Below are 21,548 nucleotides of genomic sequence, written 5' to 3'. Positions count from 1 at the left end.
GGTGGCAGTACACTAAACACCGAAAGTGTGATAAGAGACTTAGGGACACAGGTGGACAGTGGTCTCACCTTCGATAACCACATCGCCGCAACAGTCAGGAAATCCTTCTACGTGGTGCACCTCATCACTAAGGGCTTTTCATCTAGAAAAAAGGAGGTCATTGTCCCACTGTACTCATCCCTCATTAGACCCATTATAGAATACAATGCCCCGTTTGGTATGTACCTCTCAAGACATCTGCAACAACTGGAAAGGCTGTAAAAATACCTCACTAAAAGAATCACAGGCCTAAAGCAGATGCCCTACGCTGACCACCTTAAAAAACTCCAGTTATACTCTGTTGCATATTGTCTACTCAGAGGCGATCTCTGCTTAACATACAAGGCCATGTCAAACCCAGAGCTGTTGGACATGTTACACTTAAAGAAATCCCAATCCCTCAGAGCCACATGCTCCAGGGATCTAAACCTTGTCATCACAATAAGCAAAACATGCTGGAGGGATAAGTTTTTGACCCAGAGACTCCCCAGACTCTGGAATAGACTGCCCATACATGTCAAGCAGAGCGCCTCTTTGGCCCTCTTCAAAAGGAACCTTAATGATTGGATGGGAGAAAGGAAATTCACCCTGGGGATCACATCAGTTGCCCTGCTAGACAGGGGTCCAGGGAAGTAAATAGTGTGGGAAGAAATAGCTAGGGAATTGTTATGGCTAGGCTTGTATAGGCCCTAGGGCTGATAGCCTAGTACCAGCCTATAAACCTATGTCTCCACAGTGGTAAGAAGGGCTTTCTACATCACTCATCTTATAAGTAAGGGCATTGCATCCAGAACAAAAGAGGTTATAACCCCCTCACTCATCAGGCCAATAATAGAGTACAGTGCTACCTTTGGTATGTACCTTACCAGGCAACTGCAGCAACTAAAAAGACCTCAAAGGTATCTTAGAATAAAAATTCAGTGTCTTTAGCATATGTCATATGTCATATGTCGACAGAGTGAAATAACTGTCACTATACTCTGTGTGTTATAGACTACTCAGAGGTGACCTCTGCCTTGCATATAAAGAAATCTGAGATCCTGCTCTAATAGAAATGCTGCACATTTGTAAATCAAATGGTATAAGATCCACTCACTCTAGGGAATTCAACAGCAAATTCACCCCAGGAGTTTCACCTGTGTTCCTCTTGGACAGGAGCAGTAGTTGTTGACTTAGTTCCACTTAGTACCCTTATATTCTTGGAAACAGGGATTGTACTTGGCTAGGCTTGTAAGTGCCATAAAGCCATTAGCCTAGTAACTTCCTATAATCCTATGGACTTCATTCCAAAAAATTTGCTCTCAGTGTAAGTGACTTACTTCAGTGTAAGGCCTATCTATAAACAGGCTTACACCACAGACCTGATTCCGAAAGACATGCTCTCAGCCTGCTCCCAATTTAAGCCATCACTTACACTGAGAGCAAGTCTTTTGGAATTCAGCCCAAAGTGTACAAAAGCAAGAAATAATAATCTATCTGTATGGTGTGGGGTCAGGATGAGGGGGAAAACATAAATAAGGTACAGGGGAAGTGCAGGAGGAACTAATGTGCATCAGGGAGACCCATGAAGTCCTTTGTTTAGGGCAACATTTCACTTAAGGGTCTCATTGTCGACTGCAGGTCAGACAAATGATGTGTACATAGTTTGTAAAGTCACAGTAATAAGTAGGTACATGTGGAGGCAGTCTGTGGATGACAGTGAATGACCATGTATGTTATTTGATTACAGGCAATATTAATTGACCTGCTGTAATAGAATCCCACCTCATCCCAGTTAGTCCCACAAATTCAGTTGCTTCCTGTAAGCCCTGACTCCACTGTTTCTTTGACATGACCATCTGCCACTGTACTTCATGCTGCAATAATAATAATGGCCAATACCAGGCATAGTATTTTAATGTCTTGTAATTACATTTATAATATAGGTAGGACATTTCAATGAATCGGACATTATTTATGTTCTTGCTCATTTATAAAAGGAGTTATTTACAACAAAGCAGTTGCCAAAAGTGAATAAATAATGAAACACACCAGTTTGTCAGTGCAGTTGTACCCAACAAGGTAAATGCAATAGATAATAGAAAATTATTCAGTGTTTATCTAGTCCACAGAGTTAAAGTTCTTAAACCACATCTTTGGTAGTTTGAAGAGACAGATGCTACATAAACTACTGGCTACTATTGTTGCTTTTGCCTTCTCTGCAAATAGAGTTTATAATTAAATGTACACTAAATTACACTGTGAGACAGAGCTGGATCCATCACTAGGTGAAGTAGGCAGCTGCCGAGGGCCTGTGTTGGCTGGGAGGGGCCCAACTTGGGTATAAAAGTTCCAGTAAGTAAATAAAAATAAAGCCTTGCTGGAGACTTCCGTCATTCATCACTCACACAGCACTAGTGCTAGGAGCTTGCAGAGTTGAAAACAAGGCAGAGCAAGCCCCAGAAGCTTCAGCTGTGTTCTGTAATGCACACCCTATTAAAAACTGTTGGAGATTTAAGTATTATATCTGGGCGGTAATGTGTTTGGAGCAAACGGAGCCAATGAGTGCACACACAGGGAGATACAGAGCAGCAGCCAAGCTCAATTGGATCCATTCTGGTGAGTGTATTTAGACTGCCACTCAACCCCTTAGTACAAGACATTTTGTGTGTGTGTGTGTGTGTGTGTGTGTGTGTGTGTGTGTGTGTGTGTGTGTGTGTGTGTGTGTGTGTGTGTGTAATACCCCATTTAGGGTACTGTCTAGTTAAGCATACTTCTGAGTGAGTCAGGGACAAATCTCAACAAAATCAGGAACAAATAAAGACAAAATCAAGGACACTTTTAAAATATTACTATTATCAACTTCAGACATTGCCAGGGTATGACAGTGTGAATGAATATTCATTTTCTGAAGAAAAAGAAGTCTACAGCTGTAATTATTACCATTATTTATTAAGTGTAATTTGCCACCTTATTTCCATAAGACACCAGTTTAAGGAGTGAATAAGAGGGACAAGGTTAAAATCTGAGTCAAAATCAGTGAAGTCCTATTTGTGTGTGTGTGTGTGTGTGTGTGTGTGTGTGTGTGTGTGTGTGTGTGTGTGTGCGTGCAAGTGTGTGTGTGTGTGTGTGTGTGTGTGTGTGTGTGTGTGTGTGTGTGTGTGTGTGTGTGTGTGTTGGTAAATCACTGAGGGTTACAGTCTGACAATGTCAGTCATACAGTTTCAAACCTGTATTGTTCAGTGTCAGTGGTGCAGCAGCAACACACTTGCTTTTGGTGCAGAAACCTGTAGGTTCTCTTCCCACATCAGATTGCTGACATCCACTGCTTTTTTAATGTAATGCAGGCAATTTATTCTTCAAGGTAGGGCCGCAGATCCTGAATTTTTAGATGAAGCAGTGAAATGCTAAGTTGTTTGCAAGCAGCAACCTCTTCATTAGCTACAGGTCTCTTTGATGTGGAGTCTTTCAGATGATTTTTACTTCTGTAGAGATTGTGCATATTGACAGATATTGGCGGATTATAATGATACTAGTTTGAGTGGCCTTTTAGGGTTGAAATGGTCTGAAATGGGTATTTTTTTTCAGTATTGGTTTAAAAGTTCTGTTTCACTGCTTACTGGAAAAATGCTCAAAACTGCAAATTTAAAGCACATACCTTAACAAGTGATGCTTATTAAACAAGGAATATAATTTAATGCAATTAGGAATGTGACTCAAAGAACATACGCATGCATTTATGCATTGTCTTAAATGTATGAAGGGGGCCCATGGTTAGAAAACTGCCCAAAGCTACACTTAATCCACCACTGGCCAAATGAATTCTCTATGAATGTGGGTTTCAGTGCAGTTTCAATGAATGTGATCTTCAAGGCCACAGACGTTTATTGTTGCTCATGCAAAGTCTGCTTTTATTGTGAGACTGTATTGTTCTGTTTAGCAAGTGGCTATCAGTGTTTGTGCTATAAAATTTGAAATAAAAGTTTTAAATTAAATCCCCAGTAGAAGCAAAGAAGACAACAGTATGCACACTGACAGGTTTGAACAGTGATTATGGTAAACTGGAAGAGATAGCCAAGTAATGGGACACAAGAATGGCTGTGGGGAGGCTGGCTGGAGGGAGTCTGGGGGGGTGCAGACGCATTACCCTGCCTAGGCCCCCATTTGACTATGACCTGGCTCTGCTACTCTGCTGTGAGGTTTTCACCCACTGTTCACTTAAGTTAGCTGAAGTTGTCCACATATGTTTTTATTTAGAACTTGTTGTATAGGGTGAAATTTTACCCTAAGTTATTTCTAAAAGTATAAACACAACATTATTTTTTGATAGAAGACCTCTTTGAGGGAAAACTTTCATTCACTCAGTCATTTACTCATTCATTCATTTATTCATTCATTCATTCATTCATTCCCAAATTCCAAGGTTTTCTGTTCATCATCAAACTGAGCCAGAGTCTCTTTCAGCAAACAATGGAAGGAAGACAGTAATCTGAATGAAATGCCAGTCTATCATAAGGCACAGTCACACACTCACTGACCAAATGCATGATTTTCTAGAGACAGCTAAGATTACCTTTTCACCTAGAGGCATGGTTTTGAGATGTGACAGCAAACAAGAGCAGTAGGTGAAAAACAACACTGACACATGGAAGGCAACCAGCAGAAACTGTTACCTCCAGTAATTTTATAAACATATTTGTATTTAATACTATGGAGAAAATAAAATATTTTATTGTAATTTTGCTGTGATCTGTTATTAGGACTCGGTGGTAATTTCACTTTGCTGTTATGCCATCTCAAACCCATGTTAAGCAATGTTTTTTATAATTGACTTTGTATATTTCAGCATTACTGTGCAATGTAATGCTTTTTTCTGCTGAATATTTTGTCTTACTTTTCCTTTAAGTTATATTGGAAAGTACACAATATTTAGGACCGCTCTTATTCAGGCAAACTAAAACAGCAATGTAAGCAGATATGAGCTGTTGAGTAGATGCAAAATAAGCCTGCAACTTTATTCAGATTAATGAAAAGCAGAACAAGCTACATAGCCAAGTAGCTTACATCTGGGTCGCTAGCAGCTGAGTATGAAGGGAATGCTGCTCAAGAGATCGCACTGTGCTCTTCAAATACCCACGGCTAATATTGATCCAGTTACTGGACATCTCTCAATCCTATCTATTCTGGTTCACATAGCAAATGCAATTATTTGCTAATATGGATGTGTATGAATTAAAATGCTGTTCACTGAAACCTATAACCAAAAAACTCACTTTGAGCCATGTAGCAAATCATGCAAAATATCAGTTACATAATAGCATTTACCCATTTGTCTGTTGGAGGCAAAATTACATAAAACTTTATTTACTAAAAGATCTTCCTTGGGTAAAACTTTAAAACACAAGCTGAATGCAGGTGGCAGTAAAATGAAGACTCAGGGTGTCACTGAGTAATTAATGTGGTTGTACTAGAACAAGCAATTGAGTGGTTTGTGCTCCTGACTTCTCACAGCAAGATCAAAATGCATTTACTTGTCTAATTTCAGAGCTGTCTGTCCTGCCATTGCAATTCACAGTTATAGCCATGGATTTATAAGAACACTTACTCTCGGTCCCATAGAAAGAGCCACCCAATGATTATTAGATTATTCAAGATCCACACCATGTAAAAAGAGTCTGGCAGGAGATCAGGCTTGATATACATCCAACCGAGTTCAGTCCTGGCAAAACAAAAACATGAATACTAGCATTAAGCGAGAAACAGGTGACAAAACACAATTTCTCAGGTAAAAATCATTGAGCAAGAGAGGTAGTTTTATCACTGTCACTTTCTTTTGACAATAATGGAATATGGTATTGAATCGAAAAATGCCCTCTTCTGTAATTCAATTCTTTCCTTTTCAGATTTCATCAGATTTTGCACGCTATCGCTAGTCCAGTCAGGATAAAACAGACAAAAAGTTGTGGGTTCAGTTCAAGCAGCTTTATTACACACAAACACTTCAGAAATGAGGCTTAGTAACTTGAACCTAAATAAACTTATAAACAGACTGAATACCACACTCATACATGTTAACACTCTGGCTGTTCTCTCAAAATGGCACTGCTGCCTGCACATGCTCACTAGCTATGTGCACATGCCTACATCTGGAAATGCTTCTTAAAGTTACATATATATGTTCTGTTCTACATCCTCCCTCTTTGAGAACTAGATCATATACCAATTTTTTTTATTTTATTTTTATTTATTGACATTTGTTAACTGGGTTGGTACAGCTGGACTTGTGGCCCATTTTCAATGGAGTCCCAAGGAGAAAAGCTCCAAAAAAAACACAAACAGTTTACAGAGAATTAAACATTTGAGTCAAAATATGATCAAAATCAGTTATACAAGAACGTTAGAGAGACAAAGCAAATATGCAAAGACATGATATATACATATCAATATTTTTACAGACTAAAAAATATATTTACATATTTACAAAATGAGTTAAGTCCAACAGTATTGATTGTAGAGTTTAATAAGTATCCACAATAGTGGAGTACTTAGCTGTATGTGGAGGGACTGAAAAGGTATATAGTAGGGTTGTGGGGAGCTTAAGTAGGGGGTTGACAAGGACATATTTTGGAGTTGAGTAGATGAAGTTAGAGTTTTTCTTTAAAGTGGGATGGGTGAATGATGGAACAAATGTCTCTTGAGAGTTTGGTCCAGGCTTGGGCGATGGAGTGTTTATAGAGGAGTTTGCCAGCTATTCTTCTAGGTTGGTAGATTTGTAGTACTTGGTGATTAGAGGTATGGAGAGTCCATGGAGGAGTGTAGATAGAGATGAAGGAAGAGAGAGCAGGGCAGGATGAAGGATGAAGGGCAGGATGAAGGTATGGCAATATTCAATGACATGCAATTACATAGAAATGATCTTTTGACATGCAGTTATACAGAACTAATTCTTTGACATGCAATCATACAAAATTAGACACATATAAAACAATCATGTAAAGGCTGCTGTGTGTTTTATACTAGGTGTAGAAATAAGACCTGATCATGTAACAGAAAAGTCAATACTGGATCTAGCAACAGGGACTGTCTTCAAGGAATATTCAACTCTGGGGACATCTGGGACATCATCAGGAACAGGAACAGATACTGAGACATGTTCTTCAGTATGAACATTGTCAGGGTTGCTCTGAAATCTAGAGTCTGTATCACAGGTAAGATGCTGCAATGGTTTACCTTTGAAATGTTGAAATGCACATTGTCGAAAGACAGTTGTGCGGAAGTATGTTTTCAAGTTTTCGGATAGCCAAAAAAAAATGCATCAAATGTGCAATGAGCGAATGCACATTGACAATCACTCATTGCATATTCGGCATTTTGGGTGTGGAGTGCACTATAGTGGGGATCGGGAAATGAACCCCTTTCTCACTGTAGTGTGACCTCAGAGTTAGAATATTAAAGTAGGGGAGTGTGGGGAGGTGCAGGAGGCATGACATTGTGCTCGACATCTGAGTTTGAAACTCAGAAAATCTGCTCTTCAATTTGCTGTGTTTCGAACTTCAGAGATGGTCAACAATCTGGACCCGGCTTTTCGGTTTGCCCAAATGGCTGTTCGAAAAGATGACTTTCAACGTTTCAAAGGTAAACCTGCTGCAGTATCATTTTTGACACAGGAAGAAGATGCCTGCTGTTTCTCCTGTATTCTATACCCTCAGATTCCACTAAGTAGGATCTCAGCTGAGCGCATATGCCTCTCACTTGACCAAGTCGATCAAAGACTTTCACCATTTGCATCCTCACTGTCTCGCCTTCTTTTAATGGACAAAAAAAATCTGCTCATTTTATCATAGCTGGACTTCTGAAAGGAATGCTTCTTAAAAAGTTGGGCTTTAATTGCTCTGTTGTTTTTAGCATTAGGCACCAACAAACTAGAACTGATAGGCAAGATTGTTCTGGTTTGCCTAGATGGAAGTCGCTGAGCAGGCGAGCCAAGTAGGTTGTGATGGAGTCTATTTCTGAGATTAAGTAAATTCAAGAAAATATCAGTATTGTCACACTTTGACCTCTCTAATAATTGCTTTGCACTCTGTACTGCATGTTCAGCAAGGCCGTTGGACTGACTGTGGATATTCTGGACTACTACTAACATGGATAAAGTCCCACTCTTTTGCAAATCTCTAAAATAATTGACTGGTATACTGGGTACCATTGTCAGAAATAACTTTGTGTGGACTACCAAGGACTGAGAAATGATGTTTCATCTTAGTAATAACAGCACTGGATGTTAGGTTAGGTAGCAAATCAATCTCAAACCAGTTCGAATAAGAGTCTACCAACATCACTAAGTAATGCTGATCAGGAGCGGCCTTAGGTCAACTGGCACCCTAGGCAAAAGGGCCCCACGGCGCCCCTCACCACACTAGCTGGTGCCCCCCCCCTGTACCTACACCACCAAAAAATGCCTGGAAAAACACCCCACCAGGCAGTGCCCCTGGGCAGCTGCCCAGTTCTAGTTATATTAAGGCTATCAGGATGCTGATTGTTCCACTCAAATATGTCAGTGGCTATTATTGACCAAGGTAGTTCAGGAATCTGGATTAGCTGAAGGGGCTCTTTTTGCAAATGCAGCTTAGTACTATTGCACACTGAACAAGATGAAAGAACTTTAACAATATCCTTTGATAGAGAAGGCCAAAATACTAGTCCTCTTGCCTTTCTTTTGGTAGAATCAGAACCTGGGTGGCCACGATGCAAAATATGAATGTATTCATGTTGTAAGGAAGTAGGAACAATAACTTTTGGACCTTTGAAAATGATTCCATCTTCCATCAGCATCTCATCTCTGTATGGAAAATAAGGTTGTACTTCTGATGGTGCATAAGATTGCTTTGACGGCCATCCAACATTGATGAAGTGGTTGAGCTTCTGAAAACTTGGATCAATCTTTGTATGATCTCTTAATTCATCAAGTCTTGTAGTAGAAAAATTATGCACTTCCATAACAGTCAAAATTCTCTGCATCAAGCTGTTCCGTGGAATTTCTGGGTGATCTGGATAAGGTATCAGCCAGATAAAGAAGTTTGTCTTTTAGGTAGACCATTTTGAAATTCTACTTTTGTAATCTGAGCATCATTCTTTGTAGTCTTGCTGGAGTGGTATGCATAGGCTTCTTTAAAATAATGACTAGAGGTTGATGATCAGTTTCGATTTGGGCAGCTCTGCCATAGATATAATCATGGAACTTTGAACATACAAACACAATTGCCAAAAGTTCTCTCAGAATTACAGCATACTGCATCTCAGTTTTGGTAAGAGTTCTAGATGCATAGGCAAGAGGTCTGCCCTCCTGAAGAATAACTGCACAAAGACTGAAATTTGAAGCACCACAGGAAAGAACTACTGGTTTGTGGACATCATAGTATCTCAATGTAGGCAGGTTGGCAATTTGCTGTTTGAGGTTATCAAATGCTCTCTGATGTTGTTCTAACCATGACCAGGCAACATTTTTGCATGTCAGCTCTCTTAAAGGCACTGATAACTCTAACTCGTTTCCTTATTAGAAGACCGAAGATGCATTCTTTTGAATGTGTCTTGGTCGAACTCAAAAGCCTGAAACAGCAAAATATCGAAGCGGCTTTCAAGTGAATTCTTTCCCAGCAGCTTCATTACTTTGCCGTTTTTGGCACTGTAGTGTGGTGTTGGAGTTGGTATATTTAAGTAGTGGGGGTGTGTGGAGGGCGAAGTCCCCCACTTAATGTAATGTTTAAAGTATTTTATTGATTTATTTATTTTTTTGTTGGAACAGCGAAAATTGAAAGCTTTCACTTACATAGGGTCGCTTAATCACCATTCACTTTTTTAAGCATCCGGTGATCTAATATAGACCCAATAACTCACTAAAGTCAGGGATGAATTTGCCCAAAAAGTTAACCATGCCAAGGAAACGCTGAAGGGCTTGGACATTGTCTGGAGCTGGCATCTCAAGAATGGCTGCTTGTTTACAAGGGTCTGGTCGTAAGCCTGTACAGGTAAATAAATGACCTACATAAGTAACTTCTGGTAATCTCAATTTGCATTTCAGAGGATTGAGATTCAAGTTCACTTCACGCACCCTGTCCAGAACTTTCCTGAGGATTCTGTTATGCTCTGTTTCACCATTACCTCCAACCAATAAATCATCAACTATTATAGCATATGGATAGCCTCCCAAAAATTGCTCCATTGCACACTGAAAGACTTCACTGGCAGAATTTATTCCAAAAGGCATCCTGAGGAATCGGGTCTATATTATCTTATTGAAAAGGCGTTCCATCGAATGTCTTTTCGTTGACCCGTAATAAAGAAAGTGCCATTTCAGCGAATGGCCATATCAGTGATTTCTTTCCCTAGGAAAAAAATTGCTAGCCCTACCAAGAAGTACACATCACTTTAAACATTACAAAGTAGGGCGTGATTGTGCCCCCACAACCCTGCTAACTAAATGTTCCGACTCCAAGATTGCAATACAGTGGGAAAAGGGCAAACTCACAAGGATGGCCAAGCAATTTCTTTCCCAGGGAAAGAAATCACTAATGTGGCCATTTGCTGAACTGGCACTTCGCTTATTACGGGTCAATGAAAAGGTGTTCGATGGAATGCCTTTTTCAATAAGATAATATAGACCTGAGGAATCTGCATATACCAAGTGTGCTGAATGTAGTCAGTAATGAAGATTTGCGATCAAGCATTACTTGCCAAAATCAACTTTTTGCATCTAAAATAGAAAAAAAACTGTGGCATTTGGCATGAGGGTGGCAACCTCCTCGACTGTACGCATGGGATGATGAGGTCTCTTTAATGCCTTGTTCAAGTCTCTTGGGTCAATGCATATTCTGATTTCATCTGAACTTTTCTTGTGAGCAGCTACCATAGAAGACACCCACTCATTTGGTTTTGTGACTGGACAAATCACAACTTGCTGCCCCAACTTATCTAACTGGGCCTTGACTCTGTCCTGCATAGCTATTAGAACTCTCCTTGCTGGTCTGACCACTGGACTGACATCTGGGTCTACTTTCATGGCGTACACAACTGGAAGTTTACCTAACTTGTCATTGAAAACATCAGCATACTCTGAGAAAATAGCATCATTGAAGCTGGAACTGGGACATACACTTACATGATGTACTTCTTTGGTAAAATAAATCAGTTTCATTCTTAAACCGTCTCTGAGACCCATTAATGACTGCATAGGTCTTCTGACTGCATAACGTTGCAAGCTGTAACTATTCCCAGCTGAACAGAATGAAAGCACCACTGAGCCTTTGGTTTGAATCTCTTCACCTCCATAAGCAACAAGCTTCACACAGTTAGCCAAATTAAATTGCTCACCAGTTCTCACTCTAGCAAATGTTTCTGCTAACATCACATTACACTTTGAACCAGTGACTACTTTGATCTCTGTGGGTTTACCATTGATCAGGATAGTACAAAATACTTCATTCTTTGCAAACAAATCTACTGCATTAACCTTTTCACTGATCACTAATACACCATCTACATAGAAAGTAGAGTGGCAGCTTTCCACATGATCAACTTGCTTTTTTGAGTGACCTTTCTTAATAACTGGATAAGGCTTGCTTGATTTACAAAACTTTTGAAAGTGGTTCAATTTTTTACACTTTTGGCATTGCTGACCAAATGCTAAGCACTTCTCTCTTTTAGACTCATTGATTAGCACCACAATTATGACAGTTAATAATAAGATTTGACTTGGGTTTTGCTGACTCATCCTTATACTGCATTGAGCATGTCTGTTTTGCTGAGCTAGTCTTGGAACTTGCTAGAAAGTTATGGAGCCTCCTAGGGGTACCCATAAGGGCTGCAGCTGCCATGTGCTTAGGCCTGCTTCTGCTTGCCACATGCTGCATGCTGTCTACGCTTGTGCAAGAGGCTGCTGAAACTAAGCTCTTATCACTTGTAAGCATACTTGTGTGCCTTTCTGTAAGCTCATGAATTTGACAAATCTCTGTAGCTTTGCTCAACATTAAATCACTGTCACAAAGCAGAATCTTTCTCACTGCAGCATTATTAACACCGCACACAAGCCTATCCTTTATTAACTCATCTTTCAAATTACCAAATCTTTACGTTTTAGCCTTATTTCTCAAGTCAGTGATATAAGCTTTAAAAGTTTCACCTGGCTTTTGGTCTCTTGTATAAAATAGGTGCCTTTGTAATGTAACATTTGTCTGGGAGTTGCACATTTCTCTAAATTTATGTTTCAAGCACTCAAGGTCCTCTCTTGATACAGCCGGTACAACAATATGGCAGTTTTCCCCTCTCCTGCATATACTGCTGGTGCATGCACAAATGAATGCTCTCTTTCAATGGCATCTGACCCAGCTAAGGTAAGAAAAATAAATGCCCTTGTACATGCATCTTTGTCAGAAAAAGCTGCTTATATGAAAATATTGTATTCCTGCTCAAATACTCTCCAATTCTCTGCAATATTACGATCAAACACAAGTGGACTGGGTCTGCAAAATGCCTCTGCCATATCAACACACAGTAGTGAAGGTGCTTGAAATTATATATGAAAATACACATACACACACACACACACACACACATATATATATATATATATATATATATATATATATATATATATATATATATATATATATATATAAAACAGAACTTGTAATTATGCCCAATAGCACAGCAGACTCTTTGAAATAACTGCACTTTGCCCAATAAGTCTCTGTAGCACAAGAACACCTTAAAAATCACTGTACTTTGTGAAATCACTCCTTATAAGTGTAAAAAATACTTTGAAATGACTCTGCTTTGAGAATAAACTGTACACAGCAGAAGAAGCTCAGAGTAAGAAACACTTTGAAATGAATGCACTTTGCAAATAAACTGTACACAGCACAAGAACCTTTCAAAATGGGTGTACTTCGTGAAACAACTCTGTACAGTGTAAGAAGCACTTTGAAATGGTGGCACTAGGTGAATAAATGCACACAGCACAAGAACCTTTTTTCTCGAAATAGCTGCACTTTGACTGCACTTTGCAACATAACTGTACTTTGCACCCAGCAAACTCTTTGAAATAATTGCACCATAATAAAGTACACACTCTGCAAGCACTTCACACATTCTGAGATACTTTGAACAACTCTAGTTATGCTTTCAATGGCTTCGATCAATGTGAAATAGTAGTTTATCTCCAAAACACAGTCTTTTACTAAAAAACATGCAGCCGCCTTGCTGTTTAGGCTTATTTTACCCTTTTATTTGACTCATTATTCCCATTTAACCTCTTAACATGCTCATTATACTTTTCATGTGCTTAGTTCACTTCAAACATACTTGTTATGCAAACCAAAGATAATTCTGAGCCCCATACGAGTATTTCTGATAGTTCTATCAAATATTATGGTTTTGAACATTTTGTTTAATTAATAATGTGTTTTGTGCCTTTCAAATGCTCCATTACATTGCCTTTGCAAAATAAAATCATTTCTGCAAGTTTTGGTTACCTGAGGTTCATTTCTGGCCCTTTTTGATCATTTGAGCAATGTTATCACCCAACCTGCTCAATATACCTTCAGCATCAACTCTGCACCTCATGGCTTGAAGACTCTCAGTCCTGGTTCTGACACCATGTCGCTCATCTGGTCAGGATAAAACAGACAAACAGTTGTTGGTTCGGTTTAAGCAGTTTTATTACACACAAACACATCAGGAATGATGCTTAGTAATTTAAATTTAAATAAACTTATAAACAGACTGACTACCACACTCATACATGTTAACACTCTGGTTGTTCTCTCAAAATGGCACTGCTGCCTGAATGTGCTCACTATTTATATGCACGTTCATACATCTGGAAATGCTTCTTAAAGTTCCATACACATGGTCTGTTCTACACACACCAGTCACCAGGATATTTTAGGCAGCAGCCCTCTTCCTTCTGCTGATATGATTGATGTACCTATAATCTTATCACTGCATCCTAGTATGAAAATGAGTAACCAAATGCATAAATGTAAGAGGCATTTGTAGAGGGGGAGGGTACATACCATTCTGGAAATCTGAAAATACCTCTGCTGTGCTTCTGTGTCCCAGTATAGCTTCATTCTGTCCCCAGATATTAAATATGATATATGTTAAATGTGTTTCCAGATATTAAATGTGCTTGATATCTGGCCCTCTACCTGTCTGCACTCATTTACTTTGACAGTATAGGTAGTACTGGGTAATACCAGACTGCCTACAGGTTTTCAGAGGCCTGGTGCCATAGTCAGAGGGCTGCATATCCTGATGTTGATCCAGTATTAAAACATTGGATAAAACAACAGACAGTTATGTTAGTTTACATGAGTTTATTTTGGGTCTTACTACAGGTGCTCACATGCTAGTAGCTTGTAACCTACTTTCTTGCTGCCACTTCCTCAAAAAGACAAGTGGTCAAAGTCTCACTAGCTCAGTCTTCTGTTTCTACATAGTTCTCCAAACATCTGACACTATAAGACTGTATAGCCCTACAGAACCTAAACTCTAACCCTGAAACTTCATCCCACACAGTTCCTTAGTCCTCACTCTCTTACTGTAAAACTCTTTTCCCTTGCCTTAACCCTAAAATTCTGATCACTCTCTAAATGTAAACATCCACCCCCCTCCCTAAACCTCATTTCCCGAGTTACTCCCTAACCCTAAAACTCTCCTTCTGCTCCCTAAATCTACAGATTACTTCCTGCTCCCTAATCCAAAAAACTTCCTGACCACTCCCTAAAATCCTCCCCACTCCATAACTCTAAAATTCCCCTTCTTTCTCCTCCCTACTGCTGCTTGCCAACTTCATATTCAGATATGAGCATGACTGTTAAGTCTCTGACTCATAGTATTCCTTTCATTTTATTATCTAAATAAAATATTCTTTTTTTGAACTTTAAATCTATCAGTGACCCTTACCTAACAAATCACTTTAAGGAGCCATACTTGAAAGTTCCTGCTACCTTTTACATGCACTTAATAGTGCTCAGCTCTGAAATTAAGCAGGGCTGTACATGACAACCCTGTTGTAAAACTCTATTACACCAGTCATCAAGAGTAGCCTTAAAGGTACGTAGAATAGCACCTGATTTGTCCTGTAGTGGTAACTTATCCCAAAGGCTGGAAATTAATTGAGTTAAGAATCTATTACACCAATGAGTCTTTTTTATTTGTTGGTGCAGATTTAGGTCCATAAGAAGGGTATGGGTGGAGTCACTTGTTTTTGAAGAAATAGGAAGCCTAATAGGACTGCCTTTCATGGCTTGAAAAGTGAGACACAGGTCACCATGGATGGAGAAACCGTAGGCTACTGAATATAAGGAGAGTTGTGCTAATCTATAGGGATACTTGAAGGATATAAGGCTTTTAATTTTTATTGGTTAAAAATTATTGGAGATTTCCATTTGAGAGACATGCTTCAATATGTACATGCCAAAGGAGGCATTGTATTTAGTAAAAAGTCTGATAAGAAAAGAGTATATGGACATGATGAATCTTGCAAAAATTCCCTTGGAAATTACCTGGGCAAGATAGGAGGATTTCTTAACTGTAGTCTTAGATTGTCAGCAGGCAGTAGGCATGCAGTCAAGGAGACCGTTGAGGAGTTTAGCCCTGTTAGCCATTTGCCCTAGAGCGCTGTTTGGTTGTGTGACTTGCTCAGAATCATGCAGTAAGCAAATATAGGATGAGGGAATCAGACCCTGGACTACAAAAATCATATTAACAGCTCATAAACCTCAGCACTGTGCACTAAATGCAGTGCTGCTGCTCCTTAGAGAAACAGGAGAGGCAAAGACTGAACTTTGTAAATGATGTAAAGCAACATACTCAAACGACTATGCACAAAGGCAAAGCTGAGATCTTCTAGTTCATAGGTTCATAGGTTCATAGGTTCATACTAGGCTATCTGCCCTAGGGCATTTATAAGCCTAGCCAGAGTGTGTTTGGCTTTCGCCTCCCATTTTAAATTAATTTTGCTATGCCTTTTTTTGAGGTTAGTATACTGTGCCTCTGTCTAACAGTGACACAGAAGTGATAGCCGGGGTAAACCTACGATCTCCCATCCACTCATCAAGATTCCTCTTGAAGAGAGTCAATGTGGGACTCTGCCTAACCTGGACTGGGATTTTATTCCAGAGTGAAGGGAGCCTCTGGTTTATGAGTCTGTCCCTCCAGCATGTCCTATTTATTTCCAGTGCTGAGGTTCAAGTCTCTTGAGCGAGTCGATGGGATTTGGATTTTCTGAGGTGCAGCTGTCCATTAATTCGGGTTGGACATGGCTTATACTGCAGGCACAGATCGCCTCTGAGCAGGTGGTATGCCACTGGTAGAGCTGGAGTTTCTTTAACCGGGCAGCATATGGCATCTGTTTGAGCCCTTTGATCCTCTTGGTGAGGTACTTTTGGGGTCTTTCCAGTTGCTGCAGGTGTCTGGTAAGGTACATCCCAAAAGGGGCATTGTACTCAATTATGGGCCTGATGAGGGATGAGTAAAGAGGTGCGATGACCTCCCTGAACTAGATGTGAATCCCTTCATGATTAGGTGGGCTATAAAATGTTTTTCTAACCACTTTGGCCACGTGGTTGTCAAATGAGAGATTGCTATCAACTTGGGTCCCCAGGTCCCTAATGACTTCTTCTGTACTTAATGGATTACCACCTATATACTTGGTAATTTGTGGGCACTTTGTTTTTGCCAAAGGGATGACTATACACTTTTTGACGTTTAGCTTGAGGCCATGGCTCTGGCACCAGTTGTCTGTTTCTATGAGGCCCTTTTGGAGGATGCTTGTGTCGGCTGGAGAGTTGATTATGGCGCCCAGTTTGCAGTCATCTGCGAACTTGGTCAGCCACAGTCCTTCCGTGTTGGCCTGTACGAGATATATATACCGAACAAGAGAGGTCCCAGGACTGAGCCTTGTGGGACGCCACTTGTAACTGGTTTGGAGTCTGACATGGCTCCAGCAATTCTAACCATGTGGGTTCTGTCCTTGAGCCAGTTTGCAACCCGTCTAGTGACATAGGGGTTTATATAATTCTTAAGTTGGTGAGCTTATCTGTAATGCCCGAGTGGGGTATTGTATCAAAGGCTTATGAGGTCCAGGTAGGCTGTGTGGACCACCTCCCCCTGATCAATGGCCTTGGTGACTGTTTCACCAAAATCGGCCAGCTTTAAGAGCGAGGATCTGCCCTTAACAAAGCGAAACTGGGTAGAATCCAGTGTCTGTAGGTCCCCAATATCTTTATTTATGAGGTCCATGATGATCCTTTCCATAGCTTTGCAGACCAAGCTAGTCAGGCTTATGGGGATAGTTTCCAGGATCCGTTGAGGCACCACCTTTGTGGAGAGGGACCACTGTTGCTGCACGCCACTCTTTTTTTTTGGGTTTAAAAAATTTTTTTTCCTTGGGGAGTAAAAAGGCCCAAACCTAAAAGATTTTCTGGCCAAGCAATTTCTTTCCCAGGGAAAGAAATCACTAATGTGGCCATTTGCTGAACTGGCACTTCGCTTATTACAGGTCAATGAAAAGGCGTTCGATGGAATGCCTTTTTCAATAAGATAATATAGACCTGAGGAATCTGCATCTACCAAGTGTGCTGAATGTAGTCAGTAATGAAGGTTTGGAATCAAGCATTACTTGCTAAAATCAACTTTTTGCATCTAAAACAGAAAAAAACTGTGGCATTTGGCATGAGGGTGGCAACCTCCTTCACTGTACGCATGGGATAACCACAGGGATGATGAGGTCTCTTTAATGCCCTGTTCAAGTCTCTTGGGTCAATGCATATTCTGATTTCATCCGAACTTTTCTTGTGAGCAGCTACCATAGAAGACACCCACTCATTTGGTTTTGTGACTGGACAAATCACACCTTGCTGCCCCATCTTATCTAACTGGACCTTGACTTTGTCCTGCATTGCTATTAGAACTCTCCTTGCTAGTCTGACCACTGGACTGACATCTGGGTCTACTTTCATGGAGTACACAACTGGAAGTTTGCCTAACTTGTCATTGAAAACATCAGCATACTCCGAGAAAATAGCATAATTGAAGCTGGAACTGGGACACACGCTTACATGATGTACTTCTTTGGTAAAATAAAGCAGTTTCATTCTTAAACTGTCTCTGAGACCCATTAATGACTGCATAGGTCTTCTGACTACATAAAGTTGCAAGCTGTAACTATTCCCAGCTGAACAGAATGAAAGCACCACTGAGCCTTCGGTTTGAATCTCTTCACCTCCATAAGCAACAAGCTTCACACAGTTAGCCAAATTAAATTGCTCACCAGTTCTCACTCTAGCAAATGTTTATGCTGACATCACATTACACTTTGAACCAGTGTCTACTTTGATCTCTGTGGGTTTACCATTGATCAGGATAGTACAAAATACTTCATTCTCTGCAAACAAATCTACTGCATTAACCTTTTCACTGACTACTAATACACCATCTACATAGAAAGTAGGGTTGCAGCTTTCCACATGATCAACTTGCTTTTTTGAGTGACCTTTCTTAATAACTGGATAAGGCTTGCTTGATTTACAAAACTTTTGAAAGTGGTTCTATTTTTTACACTTTTGGCATTGCTGACCAAATGCTAAGCGCTTCTCTCTTTTAGACTCATTGATTGGCACCACAATTATTACAGTTAATATTAAGATTTGACTTGGGTTTTGCTGACATCCTTATACTGCACTGAGCATGTCTGTTTTGCTGAGCTAGTCTTGGAACTTGCTAGAAAGTTATGGAGCCTCCTAGAGAACCCATAGGGGCTGCAGCTGCCATGTGCTTAGGCCTGCTTCTGCTTGCCACATGCTGCATGCTGTCTACGCTTGCTCAAGAGGCTGCTGAAACTAAGCTCTTATCACTTGTAAGCATACTTGTGTGCCTTTCTGTAAGCTCATGAATTTGACAAATCTCTGTAGCTTTGCTCAACATTAAATCACTGTCATAAAGCAAAATCTTTCTCACTGCAGCATTATTAACACCACACACAAGCCTGTCCTTTATTAACTCATCTTTCAAATTACCAGATCTTTATGTTTAGCCTTATTTCTCAAGTCAGTGATATAAGCTTTAAAAGTTTCACCTGGCTTTTGGTCTCTTGTATAAAATAGGTGCCTTTGTAATGTAACATTTGTCTGGGAGTTGAACATTTCTCTAAATTTATGTTTCAAGCACTCAAGGTCCTCTCTTGATTCAGCCGGTACAACAATATGGCAGTTTTTCCCTCTCCTGCATACACTGCTGGTGCATGCACAAATGAATGCTCTCTTTCAATGGCATCTGACCCAGCTAAGTTAAGAAAAATGAATGCCCTTGTACATGCATCTTTGTCAGAAAAAGCTGCTTGTATGAAAATATTGTATTCCTGCTCAAATACTCTCCAATTCTCTGCAATATTATGATCAAACACAAGTGGACTGGGTCTGTGAAATGCCTCTGCCATATCAACACACAGTAGTGAAGGTGCTTGAAATTATACATGAACATGCACACACACACACACACACACACACATATATATATATATATATATATATATATATATATATATATATATATATATATATATATATATATATATATATGTATGTGTATATATATATATATATATATATATATATATATATATATATATATATATATATATATATATATATACCAGAGCTTGTAATTATGCCCAATAGCACAGCAGACTCTTTGAAATAACTGCACTTTGCCCAATAAGTCTCTGTAGCACAAAAACACCTTAAAATCACTGTACTTTGTGAAATCACTCCTTATAAGTGTAAAAAATACTTTGAAATGACTCTGCTTTGAGAATAAACTGTACACAGCAGAAGAAGCTCAGAGTAAGAAACACTTTGAAATTAATGCACTTTGCAAATAAACTGTACACAGTACAAGAACCTTTCAAAATGGGTGTACTTTGTGAAACAACTCTGTACAGTGTAAGAAACACTTTGAAATGGTGGCACAGCACAAGAAACTTTTTTCTTGAAATAGATGCACTTTGACTGCACTTTGCAACATAACTGTACTTTGCACACAGCAAACTCTTTGAAATAACTGCACCATAATAAAGTACACACTCTGCAAACACTTCACACATTCTGAGATACTTTGAACAGCTCTAGTTATGCTTTCAGTGGCTTAGATCAATGTGAAATAGTAGTTTATCTCCAAAACATAGTATTTTACTAAAGAACATGCAGTCACCTTGCTGTTTAGGCTTATTTTACCCTTTTATTTAACTCATTATTCCCATTTAACCTCTTAACATGCTCGTTATACTTTTCATGTGCTTAGTTCACTTTAAACATACTTGTTATGCAAACCAAAGATAATTCTGAGCCCCATACGAGTATTTCTGATAGTTTTATCAAATATTATGGTTTTGAACATTTTGTTTAATTAATAATGTGTTTTGTGCCTTTCAAATGCTCCATTACATTGCCTTTGCAAAATAAAATCATTTGTGCAAGTTTTGGTTACCTGAGGTTCATTTCTGGCCCTTTTTGATCATTTGAACAATGACCCAATCTGCTCAATATACTTTCAGCATCAACTCTGCACCTCATGGCTTGAAGACTCTCAGTCCTGGTTCTGACACCACGTCGCCCATCTGGTCAGGATAAAACAGACGAACAGTTGTTGGTTCGGTTTAAGGAGTTTTATTACACACAAACACATCAGGAATGATGCTTAGTAATTTAAATTTAAATAAACTTATAAACAGACTGACTAACACACTCATACATGTTAACACTCTGGTTGTTTTCTCAAAATAGCACTGCTGCCTGAACGTGGTCACTATTTATATGCACGTGCATACATCTGGAAATGCTTCTTAAAGTTACATACACATGGTCTGTTCTACACACACCAGTCACCAGGATATTTTAGGCAGCACAATTTATTTTAAAGTGTTGCTGTTTCAAAACTTCATAGGTTTTGCTTTCTTTGAGACTGATTAGACGTTTAAGTGTCTGCAGAGTAACAGTTATGAAAGTTAGAATGTTAAACTTCATTGCAAGCAAGACAGTCGTTTTCTATCCTTTGTAAATGAAAAAAAGATGGTGTTGTTATTAGTAACTTAAAATGCTCATAAAAAGTTCTTTGGGATGTGGTCATACTTTACAACTGCTATAATTTAGTGTAACCATTTATAGATTGGGACCTGCATTGGCAAGTCTTGCAGTATGAGTAAATTGCTGAAATCTGGATTTATATATATTAAGTATGAGACTTCCATTTCTTGGGATAATCCCCCCCTGAAAAAAAAGGAAGTTTAAAGGAGAGGAACAATGTTTGATATTTGTTCTTCTCTTATATTTTCAGTCTTTTTCTGCATGTCAGGACTTGTCATTTCAAGTCCCAGCATTTCAAAAAGGAGCCATAATATAGGCAAGGTGTTATGATTATTGTTAACAGACATAACATTGTTCCACCTAGATTTACTACTTTTTTGATAAAGTATTGCC

General features: G+C 39.3%; 1 protein-coding gene across 1 annotated transcript in view; it reads right to left on the bottom strand.

The window, feature by feature from the left end:
* The window catches only part of LOC122788674, a 341,452-nt gene that overhangs the window by 193,095 nt on the left and 126,809 nt on the right, over nucleotides 1-21,548 (bottom strand). The window contains exon 4 of the mRNA XM_044055573.1: nucleotides 5,624-5,737. Within this exon, the coding sequence (XP_043911508.1) occupies nucleotides 5,624-5,737 (114 nt within the window). The remainder of the gene's footprint in view (nucleotides 1-5,623; nucleotides 5,738-21,548) is intronic.

The sequence above is a fragment of the Protopterus annectens genome, chromosome 1.part2 (genome assembly GCF_019279795.1).
Source record: "Protopterus annectens isolate FY-2018-M chromosome 1.part2, PAN1.0, whole genome shotgun sequence".
Taxonomy (NCBI): Eukaryota; Metazoa; Chordata; order Ceratodontiformes; family Protopteridae; genus Protopterus; species Protopterus annectens.
This window is presented reverse-complemented; position numbering and strand designations above follow the sequence as displayed.